The sequence below is a fragment of the Hylobates moloch genome, unplaced genomic scaffold (genome assembly GCF_009828535.3).
Source record: "Hylobates moloch isolate HMO894 unplaced genomic scaffold, HMol_V3 SCAFFOLD_6, whole genome shotgun sequence".
NCBI classification, from domain to species: Eukaryota; Metazoa; Chordata; class Mammalia; order Primates; family Hylobatidae; genus Hylobates; species Hylobates moloch.
In genome coordinates this window covers 154,644,603-154,664,134 of record NW_026652281.1, presented here as the reverse complement: position 1 = coordinate 154,664,134, position 19,532 = coordinate 154,644,603, and the positions used below count along the sequence as shown (strand labels likewise).

At 51.8% G+C, this 19,532-nt stretch overlaps 1 protein-coding gene across 1 annotated transcript; it reads left to right on the top strand.

The window, feature by feature from the left end:
* Nucleotides 1–1,409: 1,409 nt before the first annotated feature.
* Nucleotides 1,410–5,719, top strand: PROP1 (PROP paired-like homeobox 1). The gene is made up of 3 exons (XM_032156008.1): nucleotides 1,410–1,826; nucleotides 3,315–3,547; nucleotides 4,911–5,719. Exons 1-3 carry the CDS (start codon nucleotides 1,718–1,720, stop codon nucleotides 5,247–5,249), a joined length of 681 nt encoding a protein of 226 aa, XP_032011899.1. The 5' UTR covers nucleotides 1,410–1,717; the 3' UTR covers nucleotides 5,250–5,719.
* The last annotated feature ends 13,813 nt before the right edge of the window (nucleotides 5,720–19,532 follow it).

Below are 19,532 nucleotides of genomic sequence, written 5' to 3'. Positions count from 1 at the left end.
AGAAGGCAGCTACCTGCAAGCCAGGAAGAGAGCCCTCACAGGGGAGCCAAATAGGCGGACCCCTTGATCTTAAGACTTCCCAGCCTCCAGAACTGTGAGCAATAGAAGTCTATTGTTTAAGCCACACAGTCTATGCTATTTTGTCATGGCAGCCCCAGCTGACTAAGACCCACGTGCACTCGGTTCTCCTGGAGATCTTGATACAGGGCAGATTGTGACTCAGTAGAACGGAGGTGGGGCCCAGGGATCTGCATTTTCAACATGCTCCCATTGCTGGTGCTGCCGCCGCCGCTGCTGCTGATCCATGGACCACACTGTAAGCATCGAGATCCTAAAGGATTGTGATTTCCTGTCTTGAATCATCAGGGTGTTTTTAAAGGACCTGTATGACGGCATGACCTTGGGAATCAGACTGTCCTGTGGGTACAGTGTGTTCCAGGGGGTCCATGTGTCCTCACTGGGTCAGTGTATCCTGAGAAGTAGAGGTGAAGTGTTCTGGGTGGCAGCGTGCCCCGGGGGATCCTAAGGTCCTGGGCTGCTGCATCATCCTTAAACTGTCAGAGTGTCCTGGGGATGTCAGAATGTACTTCCCAGGTCTAAGTAACCTCAATGGGGAGAGTACTGTGGGACCAGGCTGTCCTGACTGCTCTGAGATTCCCGGTGTCAGGATTTCCTTGAAGAATCAGAATGTAGTATGTCACGGGAATCTCAGTCTCTTTCCGAGTCCTGAAGTCTGGGGTGGGTTTGGGAGTCAGGATGCACCTGGAATGCAGATGTTCAGGTCAGGGTTTTCGGAGGGTCTGGGTGACCTTGGAAGGTCGTGGTGTCCTGGGGGTTCTGGGTGAATGAGGAGGTGGTGTTTGAGGGAGGAAATTAGAGAGTACTCGAGAGCTAAGGTGTCCTGAGGCCTGTTCTCTGGAGTGGGTTCAAGTTGGCCTGAGCACTGGCTGGTGTATTCTGAACTATTAGGGTACCTGAGAGGGGCTGGCATGGACTTGTGACTTCTCCCTAGTTTCCTGGAAACAGATCCTTGAGTGTCACCCCCATGCTGAGATGCCAGGCAGGCTCCACTCCTGGGTCCCTTTCCCCTGCTCTTTGTTCCTCTCCCCACAGTGGGGTTGTGAGGAGGGGGTCTCGGGAGAAATGCATTTTCTCCTCCTCCCCCGCCTGCTCCCAGGAGGGGATTTAACAGGACAAAAGAATCCGGTCCTCTGGGAATACGAGCCCTTGGCCCCAGTCCCTGGACCCTCCGACAGAACACCTTCCCTCATCCGGCTTGTGATCCTCCCTGAGCGAGGGGGCTCTGGTGACCGTGTGGTGATTGGATGGGCCCACAGGGGCGAGGAGGAGGTCACTCCTCCAAGACTCAGGGGTGGGCTGGGAAAGTAGGCAGCTGACAGAAGGGAGCAGCATCCCGGTGGAGAGAAGGGCCAGGCAGAGAAAAGTAGTCAGAAACAGAGCAACAGGTGAGGCCGAGGCAGGAGATTGAGCTGACACTCAAGCCGAAGAAGGGGGAATTAGGAAACAATTAGAAAAAAAGTAAAGACGGTGAAAAAGTCAGAGACAGCTGCCTGCACCTACACACACATTCAGAGACAGAGACCCAGAGGGTGGCACACGCAGAGGGAGAAGGGGAGAGAACAGGTGTGGAGAGGAGTGCGGAAGCAGAGAAATCTCAAGTCAGAGATTCAGGGACACTTGGTCCCCGTGGCGAGCCATGGAAGCAGAAAGGAGGCGCCAGGCCGAGAAGCCAAAGAAGGGGCGAGTCGGCAGCAGCCTCTCGCCAGAGAGACACCCGGCCGCGGGGACCCTGACCACCACGGTGGGTGAGTGACTGTCCTGGTGTGCGTGGGTCCCTAAGAAGGCAGCGGGTGTGAGGCTGAAAGCATAGGCTCCATGAAGAAGGTTGGGAGGAGAAATTAAGAACAGAATCCTAGCGTGTTAAAACTGTGGGAACCCTTGAAAGTAAAGGGACTGGAGCACCCCTTGGCTTTACAGACTGGGGAATTGAGCCCTTGGCAGGAGGGGGCGGCTGAGCAGCTCACATCGCGGTGGGGACGTGAGACAGTTACCTCTGTCCCCTCACTCCTGACCTCAGAGTTGGTTAGCCCAAGCCACTGCCTTCTCTGACGAAGGGAGCTGGAGGGGTCAGGGCTTTGGGTCCAGGGAGGGAGAGCGGGCTGCGTGTGTGTCCCCCATGGTGGACAGGGAGCTGTAGGAGGGTCCATGCCCTTGGGCCCCATGGGGATGGTGCCTCAGCTCCAGACATCTTTTCTTGGTGTGCGCCTTCCAGGTGTGTCCTTTCCCTCCCTGTTCTCTCCTCCCCAGCAGCTCTCAGACTAATTAGTGTGGGGGCTTAGGGAGCCTGTGGGGAGGAAGGCAAGCCTTTCCCACGAGCTCAAGTTCCTGCAGCCTGGTGGCTGGGCCAGGGCAGGGATAGGGAGAAGATGAAAAGTAAGCAGGGGAGGGTGTGTCTGAGCGGAAGAGGGGGGTGCCCATCTTCCCAGGTGAGGGGTGCAGGAGATGGCAGCAGTCTGAAGAAGGCACAGGTTGAACATGAGCCTCGCCAGCAGGGGACAAGCACTGGGGTCTTCCGTAGACAGCTGGGACGATTGTTAGGGTGCAGGTGCACACAGCAGACCCACAGGGTGAGCCCCAGGTGGTCGTGTGTGTCCAGAAGGGTGAATGTACGTGGAGGGGTATGTGTCTGGCAGTAAAACAGGAAGTGGGCAGACAGTAGAGTTGCCAGGTAGACAGTACATGAGTGCCAGGGCCAGGAATGAGTCTGAGGGTGTGCCCTGTGTAGACAGCACAGCCTGGTGTCAGAGACTCAGAGCAACCAGGGGCCGAGGCTGAGCAGGGTGCAGGAACCAGGCTATGGCAGCTTAAAGATTCCTGGTGGGGCAGGGCTGGGTACAGTGGCTCAGGCCTATAATCCCAGCACTTTGAGAGGCTGACATGGGAGGACTGCTTGAGGCCAGGAGTTTGAGACCAGCCTGGGCAACATAGCAAGACCCCATCTCTAATTTTTTTTTTTTTTTTTTTTAATTAGCTGGGTATGTTGGTGTGCACCTGTAGTCCCAGCTACTCAGGAGGCTAAGGCAGTAGGATCACTGGAGCCCAGGAGTTTGAGGCTGCAGTGAGCTGTGATCACACCACTGCACTCCAGTCTGGGAGACAGAGCAAGACTCTGTCTCAAAAAAAGATTGGAGCAGCACAGGAAGCACTGAGCGGAATCCGGGGACAGGCACATGTGGTCCAGCACCGAGGAGCGTCCTCCTCAGAAGCCGCCCCTCCCTTCTCTCCCTTCTCAGACTCGAGTGCTCCACCCTGCAGGAGGCTCCCTGGTGCAGGAGCGGGGAGATCAAGGTTCTCCCTGCAAGGAGGACAGAGGGGCCGCCCGCACTCCCGGCGCCGCCACCGCACCACCTTCAGCCCAGTGCAGTTGGAACAGCTGGAGTCAGCCTTTGGGAGGAACCAGTACCCCGACATCTGGGCCCGAGAGAGTCTTGCCCGGGACACCGGCCTCAGCGAGGCCCGCATCCAGGTGATGCTCCAGGATCCCTCCTCTCTCAGGGAAGAAATGCAGATTTCTTTGGTGCTATCATAGAATGTTAGGCATTATAACCCTAACCTAAATGGTCACCAGACACAGGCCTCATCTCACCACCAGCATCAGTGCATCTGCATTGAGAATATCATATCACTTGAGTTTAACCCTAGCTATACGCTATTCTAACTTGAATTTCAACACCTACCCTCAATATTTAATAGTGATGCCAATTCCGGCTGCGCACAATAGCTCACGCCTGTAATCCCAGCACTTTGGGAGGCCAAGGTGGATGGATCACCTGAGGTTAAGAGTTCGAGACCAGCCTGGTTAATATGGTGAAACCCCATCTCTGCTAAAAATACAAAAAATTAGCCGGGCATAGTGGCAGGTGCCTATAATTAATCCCAGCTACTCGGGAGGCTGAGGCAGGAGAATCACTTGAACCTGGGAGGCAGAGGTTGCAGTGAGCCAAGATCATGCCACTGCACTCCAGCTTGGGCAACAAGAGTGAAACTTTGTCTTAAAAAAAAAAATAGTAGGCCGGGCGCGGTGGCTCACGCCTGTAATCCCAGCACTTTGGGAGGCCGAGGCAGGTGGATCACGAGGTCAGGAGATCGAGACCATCCTGGCTAACACGGTGAAACCCCGTCTCCACTAAAAATACAAAAAATTAGCCGGGCGAGGTGGCGGGCGCCTGTAGTCCCAGCTACTCGGGAGGCTGAGGCAGGAGAATGGCGTGAACCTGGGAGGCGGAGCCTGCAGTGAGCCGAGATCGCGCCACTGCACTCCAGCCTGGGTGAAAGAGCGAGACTCCGTCTCAAAAAAAAAAAAAAAAAAAAAATAGTGATGCCAATTCCAACAGAAGTTCAATCCTAACTGTTCATATACATACGGAACCTTGTCCCTAACCATAGCCTTGAAACTCAATGAGCCAGTTGCTCCCTCAATCCTAACCCCAGAGTTGGTTAGCCTTAAGTGTAAATCCTACCCTAAATTCAAGCTTGTCTATAGCAATTACATTTATCTAGAGTCTTGTCGTTAAACTTAACCCTAGGGGAAATTTCCCATTTTCTGGGGAAGGGAAATGTCATTGTCACCATATTTATCTCCTTGTTGGAAGTTGACATTTCTTACTTGCCCTGAGTGGTAGAAAGGGCACATGTGGACACAGGTTGGGGATAAGTCTGTGGGTTCCTCTGTCAGCAGACCAGGCTCAGCCAAGCCTTGTGGAAGGGCTTGACTCCCTCTGGCCATGCTGGAGAAGCCTGCTCCCTGTCCCTGCACCTCTTGTCATTGGAGTAGGGTGTCACCACCTATGTCAAGTGTGGGCTCTGATGTGTTTCCTCCCCCTTCTCAGGTCTGGTTCCAGAACCGCAGAGCTAAGCAACGGAAGCAAGAGCGCTCACTGCTTCAGCCCCTGGCCCATCTGTCTCCTGCCGCCTTTTCCAGCTTCTTGCCAGAGTCCACTGCTTGCCCCTATTCCTACGCACCACCACCACCACCAGTGACCTGCTTCCCTCACCCCTACAGCCATGCCCTCCCCTCCCAGCCCTCCACAGGAGGCGCCTTTGCTTTGCCACACCAGTCTGAGGACTGGTACCCTACCTTGCACCCAGCCCCTGCCAGCCATCTGCCCTGCCCCCCACCCCCTGCCATGCTCCCCCTCAGCCTTGAGCCATCCAAGTCCTGGAACTGAGGTCAAACAAGTACCACCAAGGTGATCCCCAGCCTGTGGCCCTCATGAAAAAACAAGAAAATGGGGTGGCTTCCTTTCCATCTATGGGTGAAGCAGATGTATGGTGAGGGTCAGCTCAGCGATTAGAAATTTAAAAATGGGAGATCATGGTGAATTCTCACTGTAGTGATTAGTGGAGGAAATCTGGGGAGGTGAGCTACTAGAAGAGACAGGGAGAGATGCCTCCATGGAGCTGCCTGCTGAAGGGTGATATTGATGGAGACAGCCGCTGGTGAGTGGAGATGGTTGAAGGGCTAGGAGGTGAGGGCATTCATTAATTGAGATCACGATTGAAGAAGACCCCAGCTCTTTCTGGCTGATTTCAGTAAGGCTTCTGACGTAACAGTCTACCTATACATCCCTTCCCCATTGCCCACCCCACTATCTCAGTCACCGACTTTTGTTTATTCTGTCCTAGAAATATCTTTTTTTTTTTGAGACAGAGTCTTGCTCTGTCGCCCAGGCTGGAGTCCAGTGGCACGATCTCTGCTCACTGCAAGCTCCATCTCCTGGGTTCACGCAATTCTCCTGCCTCAGCCTCCCCAGCAGCTGGGGGACTACAGGCGCCCGCCACCATACCTGGCTAATTTTGTGTTTGTATTTTTAGTAGATACAGGGTTTCACCATGTTAGCCAGGATGGTCTCGATCTCCTGACCTCGTGATCTGCCTGCCTCGGCCTCCCAAAGTGCTGGGATTACAGGTGTGAGCCACTGCGCCCAGCCGAAATATCTCTTCAGAGTGTCCCCTCCTTTCCATTCCAGTAGACACTTGGCTTTTTCTGACCCCGTATTTTCTGACTTATTGTCTGCATAGGTTCCCTCAACTCTAGTCTATCCACTTCCAACAAAGCTGTGCAAATCTGAACATCAAGGAATGCTCTCCAATGTCTTACAAAAAATACATCAATCAGATTTGATTAGTTTTGCCTGTAGAAGTCCTCAACATCTGCCTTCAACTTTTAAATCAGCAGCACATTTTAACATATGTGGTTTCTGATAGAGAAGAAACCATTTGATTTAGGGCAAACTTTTCTAAGACCAAACCATCTGAGGCTGATAAGGGGTCATTCCCAGGAAGGGACCTGCCTTGTCTGGGAAATGCCTTGGTCTGAACGCTCTCAAAAGAAATGGCATGGAGCCTAGTTCGTGGTACAAGTTTTATACGCTATTGCTTATTATGCACTTATTTTACTCGTAATTCACTTATTTATATGTATGCTTACCTCTCTTATTGGCAGGTTCATAGAAAACTATTTTTTAAATTAAAATTTTTTTCTTTTTTGAGACAGAGTTTTGCTCTTGTTGCCCAAGCTGGAATGCAATGGAGTGATCTCGGCTCACTGCAACCTCCGCCTCCCACATTCAAACAATTCTCCTGCCTAAGCCTCCCGAGTAGCTGGGATTACAGGGTGCGCCACCATGCCCGGCTAATTTTTTGTATTTTTAGTAGAGACGGGGTTTCACCATGTGGCCAGGCTGGTCTTGAACTCCTGACCTCAAATGATCCACCCGCCTCAGCCTCCCAAAGTGCTGGGATTACAGGTGTGAGCCACCGTGCCAGGCCTGATTTTTTTAATTTTTAATTTTTAATTTTTCATGTGCCTCTAGATACGATTTTTATTCTTGGGTTTTTTTCCCCTCCCTCTTTCATCCCTCTCCTCTCTTCCAACTCCTCTTCCCTGTCCCATCCCTGCTACCCATTTAGTGGGAAGGAAGTTTCCCTGTGCCCGCAGCCCTGCTCCCCGACCCTCAGCAGGGTTACCTCCTGCAGAAGCAGGGCAAGGGGCAGGGGACAAGGGATGGGGAGGCAGCTGGAAGGAGTGAAGAATGAAGCCCATGGAGGGAGGTGGGTGGTGATGGCAGTGGTGGTGGCTGTCAGCTGGCATTCTCGTGCTTACAGCACTGCACAGAAGAATTTTTTTTTTTTCCTTGAGACTGAGTCTCACTCTTGTCGCCCAGGCTGGAGTGCAATGGCGTGATCTCAGCTCACTGCAACCTCCACTTTCTGGGTTCAAGCGATTCTCCTACCTCAGCCAACTGAGTAGCTGGGATTACAGGCATGTACCACCATGCCCACATAATTTTTTTCCCTGTCACCCAGGCTGGAGTGCAGTGGCGTGATCTTGGCTCACAGCAACCTCTGCCTCCTGGGTTCAAAGTGATTCTCCTGTCTCAGCCTCCCGAGTAGCTAGGACTACAGGCACCCACCACCAAGGCCGGCTAATTTTTGTATTTTCAGTAAAGATGGGGTCTCACGATATTGATCAGGCCAGTCTCGAACTCCTGACCTCAGGTGATCCGCCTGCCTCGGCCTCCCAAAGTGCTGGGATTACAGGCGTGACCCACCGCACCCGGCCTCACCTAATTTTTGTATTTTTAGGAGAGCTGGGGTTTCACCATGTTGTCCAGGCTGGTCTCGAACTCCTGATCTCAGGTGATCCACCTGCCTTGGCCTCCCAAAGTGATGGGATTACGGGCATGAGCCACCACACCTGTCCCATCGAATAATCTTTAAACAAGCCTTTAGTGATGGATACTCAAGTTGTGAGTAGTTTTTTATATATACTATTAAAAAGTCTGGAGTCACAACCCCTGTATGACACACTTGCACTCCTACCTAATTATCTCCTTGAGCCAGACTGCCTTCTAGAAAAATTATACTGGTTTGAATTCCACCAAAAGAACCTGAGTATTTGTTTCAGCATCTCCTTGTTAACTTGTACCATTTTTGACAATTTGTTAACTGAGAGTGATGTCTTCTTGTTTGCTTATTTTAAAATGTTCATTCATTGCTAGTGAGAGTTAAAAGTTTCATGTTTATTGGCAATTTACATTTTTCTTTTCTCCATTGCCTCCGTGTTGTGTATTTGTATATTGATATAGTCATCTTTTATTAGCGTCTGAGAGCTTTGTGGATTAGGGATATGAATTCCTATTCATGCATGTTGCAACTATTTTTTTTTTTTTGAGACATAGTCTTGCTTTGTCATCCAGGCTGCAGTCCAGTGGCACCATCTCGGTTCACTGCAACCTCTGCCTCCCGGGTTCAAGCGATTCTCCTGCCTCATTCTCCCAGGTAGCTGGGGCTACAGATGCACGCTGCCATGCCCGACTAATTTTTGTGTTTTTAGTAGAGAGAGGGTTTTACTATGTGGGCCAGGCTGGTCTGGAACTTGTGAGCTCAAGCAATCCACTGGCCTCGGCCTCTCAAAGTGCTGGGACTACAGGCATGAGCCACCACACCTGGCCACATGTTGCAACTATTTTTTACAGTTGGTTATTTGTCTTTTAGCCTTTCTCAGTGAAGTTTTCCTGAGAGAATTAACACTAATTTCCTACACCTGTTGTATGTAAGGCATTAACTTCTGTCTTAAACATCTAGAATGACACCAGTTTTGTAGAACTGGTAGATGTTTTAGAAATTAGTCACTCAGTTCATTTTCTGTGTTGTGTGGTTCAGATGAAGAGCCCCAGGTGAGAAATCTGTTTTTAGTGGTTTGATCTATGTTTTCTTTATTATTTGGATCAAAATGTTACACCTTGAATCACCTGAAATTTATTTTGCTATGTGCAGCAAAATAGTCATGCAATTTCCCTCAATCAGCTAATTAGTTATTCCATTGTTATTTACTTAATCATCAAACTTCACCCTATTGATTTGTAAAATCATAATTTTTCATATACTGAGTTCGCTCATATATATATACATATATACATACATATATACACACATATATATACACACATATATATACATATATACACACATATATATATACATATATATACACACACACACACACACACATATATATATATGGGACAGCTGTGGACTCCTCATTCTTTTTCATCAATCAGTTTCTCTATTCCAGTTCCAGCACCACAGTCTTTTAATGATTGAAATGTAAGAATTATCGATACCTTTAAAATATGTAATTTTCTTATCCAAATACAAGGTGTGTCTTGTTGTTTCTTCCAGACTTCTCTTATGTCCTTCAGGAAATGAAAAAAACAAATTTCTTTTTTTTTTTTTGAGACCGAGTCTTGGTCTGTTGCCCAGGCTGGAGTGCAGTGGTGAGATCTCGGCTCACTGCAACCTCTGCCTCCCAGGTTCAAGCAATTCTCTCATCTCAGCCTCCAGAGTAGCTGGGACTACAGGTGCATGCTACCATACCCGGCTAATTTCTGCATTTTTTTTTTTTTTTTTTTTTTAGTAGCGATGGGTTTCACCATGTTGGCCAGGCTGGTCTCGAACTCCTGTCCTCAAATGATCTACCCACCTCAGCCTCCCAAAGTGCTGCGATTACAGGCATGAGCCACTGCGCCTGATCAGAATTTTTCTTTAAAAAACAACTTCAATATATCATACCCTTTTTATAAAGTGTTTAAATGTGCAAAATAAACATTATGTAAAGGTTTAAAAATGATTATATGTTTACTTTTGCATGGTATATGTTAGAGCACTGTTTTGTAGTGGGCAGGCCTGTGCAAACCCTCTCCAAAGTCCAAGGAAGCTGAGAGGCCAAAGGCTGACAAATTCAATTTCTTAAAAAGAAACATTGAGGCCAGGCACTGTGGCTCACACCTGTCATCCCAACACTTTGGGAGGCCGAGGTGGGCAAATCACAAGGTCAGGAGTTCGAGACCAGCCTGACCAACATAGTGAAACCCTATCTCTACTAAAAATACAAAAATTAGCCAGGCATGGTGGCACGTGCCTGTAATCCCAGCTACTTGGCTGGGCGCGGTGGCTCACGCCTGTAATCCCAGCACTTTGGGAGGCCGAGGTGGGTGGATCATGAGATCAGGAGATCGAGAACATCTTGGCTAACACGGTGAAACCCCGTTTCTACTAAAAATACAAAAAATTAGCCGGGCGCGGAGGCGGGCGCCTGTAGTCCCAGCTACTCGGAGAGGCTGAGGCAGGAGAATGGCGTGAACCCGGGAGGCGGAGGTTGCAGTGAGCCGAGATTGCGCCACTGCACTCTAGCCTGGGCAACAGAGCGAGATTCCGTCTCAAAAAAAAAAAAAAAAAAATCCCAGCTACTCAGGAGGCTGAGGCAGGAGAAGCACTTGAATCTGGGAGGCAGAGGTTGCAGTGAGCTGAGATCGTACCACTGTACTCCAGCCTGGATGACAGAGCGAGACTCCATCTCAAAAAACAAAACAGAACAAAACAAAAAAAAGCATTGAGCAGAGCCTGAGAACAGAAGCCACATCCATGTCCCAGGCTGCGGCCAGAGAAGATGGTGTCTACTCCCTCAAGACCCAGGAATTCTATACTAGAGGGGAGGGGCACCCGTGCCTCAGAGGGAATGGGTACGACTTTGTCCTAAGTGCAGATTTACGGTGAATACCTCCTTACCTGCTCTTACACAGGGGATAATCTTGGAGATGTTCCCAGAACAGGGTTAATCAGAAGTCCACTTAGCATCCAAAAAAGAATGACTAGCCTCTCATCCAAGACGGAATTCCTTTAGTCTCCACCAGTGCATACATAGGAAGTAAACTCCGAAGACATGCACACAGATGACAACACGTCTTAGAAGTGGAAAGCGCAGCATAACACAGGAGCTGAACCGAGGGGTACTCAGTGCTATCTGGGTGGCTTTGTGTTTGTTATACTAGCCCAGGCTAATGGCTTTTTCCTATTTAAAATTGAAAATGGGATCCTGTCAGGCGCGGGTGGCTCACGCCTGTAATCCCAGCACTTTGGGAGGCTGAGGCAGGGAGATCATGAGGTCAGGAGATCGAGACCCTCCTGGCCAACACGGTGAAACCCCGTGTCTACTAAAAATACTGGGCATGGTGGTGCACACCTGTAGTCCCAGCTACGCGGGAGGCTGAGGCAGGAGAATCACTTGAACCCAGGAGGTAGAGGTTGCAGTGAGCCGAGATCTCACCACTGCACTCCAGCCTGGCGACAGAGCGAGATTCCATCTTTAAAAATAAAAATGGGATCCTGCCATATATATTATAATGTCCTTTTAAAACTAACAACCTATGGACATCTTGCGAGTGGATCATACAGATTTTATTGTTTTCATTGCTAACTGGCAGTTCATTGTTTGGTGTTTTGTTTTGTGCCTCTGCAGTTATATTGCTAAAGGATTTTTTTAATTAAAGGTAAAATCATGACTCAGAGATGCAAAATAATTGTGTACTAAATATCTTAATTCATTACTGAGGCAATAATGAAGATGTTTAAACCAAGGACAATCCAAAGAACAGACACATTTATAGATGAATAGCAAAGTGACCGTGTAAATGGACACAACACTGGCCTCTTCGACAGTTGGGGAGGGTAGTCAACAGAATCTCCGCAGAACAGAATTCATGTACCTGTCTAGGGGCCGGGCTATTTTTGCACTGCAATCAGCTACAATGTTGTGAAATAGCCCAAAGGCCAGGAAGGCCTCAGAGACCCCATAGAATCAAAACTGGAAAGGAGGGCCCTCATGCTGCTTTCCATCAAAACAGTTTCCCCTACAGTTTCCTCTTATCCCGGTGCTTTTGTTTTCGTGGGATAGCTGTCCCAAGTTAGGACTGCTGTGTTAAACGTTATGTGCATTTAAAATGGTAAGAGATTCTGCTTGATTAGCTTGCCAAAAAGTGTAGTTTAGGATATTGTCTCATCGAATAATAATAGTTAATAATAAAGCCTAGAACAATGCCCCCTAATATTTCTTTAACGATTTGATTAAAAGTAAAGCAAAACAAAAAACCTAGAATAAATCCAGAACCAATTTTGTGTATACCGAAAACCAGAGGACTGAATTTCTTCTAGATCGACAACTATTACAGCACTATTTATTAAATAAACTAACGTTCTCACATTGAATCGACTTGATCCCTTTATCAATTCATTAAATTTCCATAGGTGTCACAATCTCTTCCGGGCACTCTGTTTCGGAGCCGGTTCTCCCAGCAGCTTTTCAGGCTCACGCCGGCGGTGGCGCAGACCTAGAGTCTCCCTCGCCCTGCCCACACTCGCCCCTGAGCTGGCCTGGAAAGCGCATAAGGTGGGAAGTCAAGTTCTCTGCGCCCTTCCCTTCTGCATTCGCTAGTCCTCGCCCACCTCCTTTCCTGCGGCCCCGGCCCTCTGACCCTCCTGCGGGAGGCGTGCGCACTAGACAGTCCCTCTCGCCGCCCGCCCGCCCGCTAGAGTTCTGGCGCCTGCGGTGCCCTGGACTGAACAGGCTGCAGGCTTTGGGGCTGAACACCGCAGACTGGCGCCCCAGCAACTCAGCCTGGGCGACAGCGGAGTGCGCACCCGATGGACTCCCCTGTCTTTCCTTCTCGGTAGAAGAGATGCTCTTTTTTGTTTGTTTGTTTTGAGACGGAGTCTCGCTCTGTCGCCCAGGCTGGAGTGCAGTGGCGCGATCTCGGCTCACTACAAACTCCGCCTCCCGGGTTCACGCCATTCTCCTGCCTCAGCCTCTAGAGTAGCTGGGACTACAGGTGCCCGCCACCACGCCCGGCTAATTTTTTGTATTTTCAGTAGAAACCGGGTTTCACCGTGTTAGCCAGGATGGTCTCGATCTCCTGACCTCGTGATCCGCCCGCCTCAGCCTCCCAAAGTGCTGGGATTACAGGCGTGAGCCACCGCGTTCCGCCGAGGAGATACTCTTAAAGCTTAAAACTGGCAGAGTTGGAAGTTGCCCCTTTTACGATTAAAAAAATAAAACGAGCGTCCTTCCAGCAGCTTCACCCTCGCTCCATCCCATTCCTGCCAAAGGGAGAATGCAGCCCCGTTGAAGGTGAAGTCATGAATTTGACTTTGTGCTGGGAAATCGCAATCCCCGGTCTCTCAGGAAGGGCCCTTCCTGCCCAGCAGGATCCAACTTGGAGTATAGAAAAGGAAGGACTTGGAGCTCGAAGTGGGTGTGCGGGGCGGGAGCTCCGAGTGGCCTGGCCGGGCGCAGAGCTCCAGGGGATGCAGCGATCTGGGCACCCCTCACCACTGAAGACCCCTGGGCCGGGGCGCCGAGCCCAGGCGGGGAGGCGCGGTCCCCGGGCGCGCCCCTGCGAGCGGAAACCCTCTAATCTTGCTCGGGAGCCGCAGCGGTCGCGTTGCCAGACGCAAGTTTAGCGAGGACAAAGCCGAGCCTTTCAAAGGCCAGACTGTGTGCGAGATCTCGCCTGCCTGGAACGTTCCGTCGAGGGTCCCCTGGAACCCGCGGGGCCCCTCTTGCACCCCAGGGGACTCCGGGCCGACTTGACCCCCTCACCTTCACGGAGCCGAGGGCAGGGCCTTGCTGTGTGCTCCAGGCACTTCTGGATGGCCGGACTCTGGCCCATCTCCGCGCCGTCGGCCCAGCGAAAATTGCACCTGGCAGCCCCGCGGGATGCAAAGGGACCTGCTCCTTCGTGGACGAGCTCCCTGGGGTCGGAGCCAACCCGGCTCAACCCGGCCGGCGCCTCCTGGGTCCCCGGGGAGCTGCCTCCCCAACGCGCCACGCCTGACGTCCGGGTCTCCACAGGAGTCCCTCCCAGTCCGGCTTTTGTTTTTCTTCCAGAAACTGGCGCCTGGCTCCCAAGATCGGGGAGGACAAGTGAAAAGCCCGGCCCACTGCCTGTCCCGCGTCTCTACCCAGCTCGGCTCCCTCTGGTACCAGGATAGGGTTCTCCCAGCTGGAGAGTGGACGCCACTTGCAAGTCCTGGAACGGTCTACACCGTCCACCTCCGCAAATGGTGCCCCCACTTGGCTCCCTGGGGCCTAAGGCTTGGCCTGCCCTTGGCAAGATGGACTCCGGGAAGAGAGGGATGGGTGCCATTCGGTCAGGGAATCCCAGTACTGGGACCCTGGGCTAGAAGTGGGAGAAGGGGCTGCGACTCCGGGTGGCACATGCCCTGGACCCTGAGAACTACCCACTCTGCTCCTGGAACTACTCGCCCCGCTGCCCAGAGAGGCGCTACTGCAGGAGGCCCGGGGCTCTCCAAGGCTGGCCTCACAGCAGGGGCTCTGCCTGCTCTAAGACTGTGCTGGGTGCGCATTACAATGGCTCCTTTTTCCAGGTTTTATTGAAATTATCTGAACCTCTCCCCCGCAGCTGGAGCACGCACACCCTCTCTTATTAGCTGGAAGAAGAAGCTGAACTAAAGAGGCTCTCTAAGACTCCTCTTTTGAATTTGGGCAAAATTAGCCTGGAAGTCTTCCAAGTTCCCACCCCACGAAGATCACCCCTCCCTCCAGCCTGCCCCTCAATTCACCCCCTCACAACCAGCATCTGGATGCCCAGGGAGCGCCTCACTGCTGTAATGGCACCCTACAAGCAGCCCAAGATTGGTAGGAGTCAGCCGCACAGAGTGGCCATTGCCCAGGTATGTGGGTGTCGGGGAGGTTGGGGAGAGAATGACTGTGTGTGTTTGGCGGGGGGTCATCAGTATCTGTATATGGCTGGGAAGCTACATGGCTGAAGGCTTTGGGGCTTAGGGACCAATCAAATTTGGTTACAGGACTCCTGAGTCACCTGAGCCCTGGCGTCCTTGTTCCTCTGAATGGGACATAGGTAGTCACTGTATTTTGTCTAGTAGACAGGTTACCGCTGGGAGAATCCAGCATTTCCTACAGTGTGATGGGCCCATGTTGCCCCAGGGTAAGGAGGACGCAAGGCACGCCAAGGGCCTAAGTGCTGGCAAGGCGAAGGGGAGCGGGGTGCTGACAGCCAGCTCCTGACCACAGCGGCTCTCCAGTTGCAGGGAAGGGATAGGCGCCTCCGGGTGAAGGAAGTCAGGTCACCTTGCCTATCTCCAGAAGACAAAACTGCTCTGGGTGAAACTAGCTACCTGAGAAGCAGTGGACGAACTGTTCAGACCCCAAGACCACCTTCCCTCCACTGGTACAACCTCTTCTGCTTTTCTGTCCGACTCCTCAGATAGCACAACTGGAATTCTGATTCCTACAGAATCCTGCAAATATTTATCAGGCACCTACCTAGTGCCCAGCAGGGAGCCAGAAGCTGGAGATTTGTCTTGGACCCAAGAAGTTCCTGCTGGACACTGGGACATACCAGGACAGGATCCTGTGAGCCAGGCCAGGCTTCTAGAGGGGATCCTCTCCCTCTCTCCCATGTGGGAGACTTGGCTCCACTCTGCGAAGTTCCTCTTCTGAGCACACCCGCAGGCGCTGCGTTTTGTACATTGGAGGGGGTTGGAGGGGAAAGGAATGGGAGGGTCAGAGCAGCCCTGGCCTGGGGCCCCTGCGGAAGCCCTTGGTCCTGAAAGCCGTGACTGGACACAGGACCTCCTTCTACACATTGATGGGCAGGGGACTTCCCTTGTGTGCTGACTTTCCACAGCCACCACTATTCAGATCCAACTGTTTCCTGCTTCCTGAGACATTGTCCCAGCTAAGCTAAGTGTCCCCAGCAGCCTTGCCGTCCCAGATCCGGGTGGCAGGCAGCAGCAGTGAACCCACAGGGGAACCCTCTTGGCTGCAGCACCTCCGTGTTGCCAGGGCGGGGCCCTGGGTGCTGGCAGCTGTCCCGCCTCTGCAAAACCTCAGGTCTGTGGCACCTCCTGGTTGCTGCTTCCTTGGAGGCTATGCAAAATGTCCCAGGCACTCCTTCCTGCCCTCTGGGGACCACGTTGGAGGTGAGGGGTCAGATCCCAGGGGAGGTCCCATACCCTGGGGGTGGGAGGGAGAGTGGTGTTGCAGGCAGGAGAGACGGTGTGGTGGGCAGAAGACTAGACTGCCGAGCCCTGGTGTGGCAGCGGCTGTGCGTCTCCCTGGATGCCTGAACCGCTTGCCCATTTGAGACGGGCTGTGAGGGTCAGGTGGTTCAGGGAGGGAAGGATGGCAGGGCCACTGCTCCTACCGCCCCCCCAACCTCTCTGGGCTCTGAAGCAATGTATCAAACTTCCCATTCCCCTGTCAGAGCCATCTATCCACCATCCATCCATCCATCCATCCATTCGGCCGTCCATCCACCATCCATGTGTCCACCATCTATCCTGTTATCCGTCCATTCAGCAAATATCCATCGAGCCCCTGCCCTGTGCCAGTGTTGTTCTAAGCACAAGGGATACTTCAGCAAGCCATTCATTCTATCTGGGGGATAAACAATAACTAAGCAAACAAACAAGAAGATAACAGTAGTGCTGCGCTGCACTGAATAATGGATCCACATTGCCCCAGGACGGCACTGCCCACACCGTGATGTACAAAAAGCGATGCACAGGAGGGCCAGAGCCTGGCCCCACCTAGCAAGGGGTCCACCGAGCCCCTCCCTCGTTATCGGCGGCCGTCCTCCTGACACCCCCGCTACCTGCTGCACAGGCCAGAGACCCGGGAGTTCCTATACTCCGTTCCTCCTCACGCACCCGCCATGACCTCAGCGAGTTGTGGGCAGGTGAGGTCACTTCACCCACCCAGTCTTCCCGCTTCTCTCCAGCCTTCCCACCATGGCCAGCCCATGCCATCATCATGCCCACTCCCACCACAGCAAAGCCTGCTAACATCCATCCGTTTCAACTTGTGCTTGCCACGGCAGCTGCCCATGTTTCTCAAGTGTGACCAGGTCGCACTGCTGTTGGGATTAAAACCTGCAGCCAAAATAGAATCTGAAGTGGCCACCACAGTCCCTGAGGCCTGGTCTGACTGGGCCGCTAGCCACCCTGCCCCACTTCTCTCCACCCCTTGTTCTCCTCTCTAAGCCCCACCGCAGCCCTGCCTTTCACGCTCCGGGCTCTGTACTTGCAGCCGCCTGTGCTGTGAAGACACTCTGCCCAGTCCTGGCACGGCTGGCTCCCTACTCATCAGAGACTCTGGCCTCCTTCTCTAAGAGAGCCTGCCCCATCTCTCTCCCCTCCTCGGCCAGGACAGCCACCCCCTTCCCAGTCTGGCTTCCACCAGCCTCTGAGTCTTGGCAAACCAGAAACTCCCCGCTGGCTGGGGAAACTGTCTGATTGGCTGGGGGCGGACAGAGCCTGGCTAAGGCCTGACTAAGAGTTGGAGGGCTATGTGAGAAAAAAATGGTTCCAGTAAGTGCTTGGAAGCCTGTAATTTGGGGCAGCAGCAAGCTGGGGACAGGCCAAGGCTGAGGGTGGGACAGTGGGCATTAGGGCTCAAAGAACCTGGATCCTGTGTGATCTCGCTTTTCCTCGTCTGCCATCTGGAGCCAGGGAGAAATGAGCTCCCACGTGCTCTGTGTCTCTGTCTTTGTCTTTCTCTCTCTCTCTCTCTCTCTCTCACACACACACACACACACCCACACCTGCCATGAGACTCACAATGGCTCAGTGCAGCCGGCGAGGTGGGCAGGAGGGAAGGGCAGCCAGAGCAGCGAGGGAAGTGGAAGGAAAGAGAACCCAGGCTCCCTGTGTGCTCTCTAAATGCTTTAGAGCTGGCCGGGGCTCTGGAGGTGTCTTATCCTGTTTAATCCTCACAGGCACTCGATGACGACCACAGCGACGGCCCTTTCCAGAGTGCGGACTCTGTGCTGGGCTGCTCAAGCTTTCACCTCGTCTCCACGGGCACTCCACTGATGGCGGCGTGGAGCGCGGGGGTCCAGTGCCGGGCCGGGCAGGCTTACCAGCGGCTGCTGAGTGCTCACCAGGCCCTGTGCTTTCCTTGCCTCCCGTCTCACCTCCTGCCTCCTGACAACACCTCCCAAATAAACACCCTCATTGATGGACATTTTGGTACTTTCCATTTTTTGATGACTGTGAATGGTGATGCTAATGAACGACCATGTACCAACTTTTGTGTGAGAGCATTTCACTTCTCTTAGGTCGAACTGTTGGGCGGCGTGGCGGTTCTGCTGGCTGTCTGAAGGACTGCCACGCCGTTTTCCAAAGCAGCTGCACCAACGTGCATTCCCGCCAGCAGCGAGAGGGTTTGGATTTCACCACATCCTTGTGACCCGTTGTTGTTACCCCAATATGTGGTTCCAGCCATCCTAGTGAATGGGAAGTGGTATCTCATTATGACTTGGATTTGCATTGCTGTGATGACTAATGATATTCAGCATCTTTTCGCGTGCTTACTGTGTATATCTTCTTTGGAGATGGACACATAAATATAGAGTGTGTGTGTGTGTGTGTGTGTGTGTGTGTATGTGTGTGTGTATCACATCATGTGATTGTGGGGGCTGGCAAACCTGAATTATATAGAGTAAGCCTGCAAGCTGGAAATTCAGAGGAGAGTTGTAGTCTTTTTTTTTTTTTTTTTTGAGACAGATTGTTGCACTGTCACGCAGGCTGGAGTGCGGTGGCATGATCTCGGCTCACTGCAAGCTCTGCCTCCCAGGTTCACACTATTCTCCTGCCTCAGCCTCCCTAGTAGCTGGGACTACAGGCACCCACCACCACGCCCAGCTAATTTTTTTATATTTTTAGTAGAGATGGGGTTTCACTGTGTTAGCCAGGATAGTCTTGATCTCCTGACCTCATAATCCACTTGTCTTGGCCTCCCAAAGTGCTGGGATTACAGGCGTGAGCCACTGGACTGGGCTGAGTTGTAGTCTTGAGTCTGAAGTTTGTAGGCTGGAAACCATCAGGGTTTCTACGGTGCAGTCTTGAGGCAAACTGCTGCTTCTTCAGGAAACTTCAATTTTTGCTCTTTGCTTGCATGAGGCCCTCCCTCCCCAACATGTTATGAAGAGTAATCTCCTTACTCAAAGTATCCTGATTAAAATGTTAATCACATACAAAAAATACAATCACAGCAACAGCTAGACTAATGTTTGGCCAAACAACCTGGCACCATAGCCTAGCCAAGATGGCAAAATCAACCCTCACGTGTATACACACATGGGTGAGCATCCACACATAGATTTTTGTGCTCTGTCCACTGAGAAGGCCTAGAAGCAACAATGCCCCAGTAGCAATGAGCACACCAGCACCTAAATCTTGGTTTCTAATACCACTCTCTAGGGAAAGGAACCAGAGATCCTTGGAGAATGGTTGCTTCTAGCACTGGGCCAGGAAATACTCAAGATGTGCTTGGAGCATCAGAAAGTCAGAAAATGGTAAAACAAGTAAACAAACCAAACAACCCAACCAACCCCCTATGATAGGGCTGGGTCGAAGAGCTGTGGGGGTCAACTGAAAGAGCTGCCAGTAGCCAAAACTGGAACGATTTGAGCAACACAATACATCAAGTAGTACTGGATTGTGGCCCAGAGTATGTGACCAATATCCATGAGCCAATATTGATATGAATGTAAATAAATGACTGAATAAATAATGAAGGAGAAGGACAAATATTCTGTGCAGGAGAATTCCAAACAAGTTATGTA

Excerpts from the sequence above, each read along its gene's own strand:
- PROP1 (XM_032156008.1), top strand. The coding sequence starts at position 1,718 with ATGGAAGCAGAAAGGAGGCGCCAGGCCGAGAAGCCAAAGAAGGGGCGA. Across the intron at positions 1,827-3,314 it reads GACCCTGACCACCACGGTGG|ACTCGAGTGCTCCACCCTGC; the intron begins GTGAGTGACTGT and ends CTCCCTTCTCAG. Across the intron at positions 3,548-4,910 it reads TCAGCGAGGCCCGCATCCAG|GTCTGGTTCCAGAACCGCAG; the intron begins GTGATGCTCCAG and ends CCCCCTTCTCAG.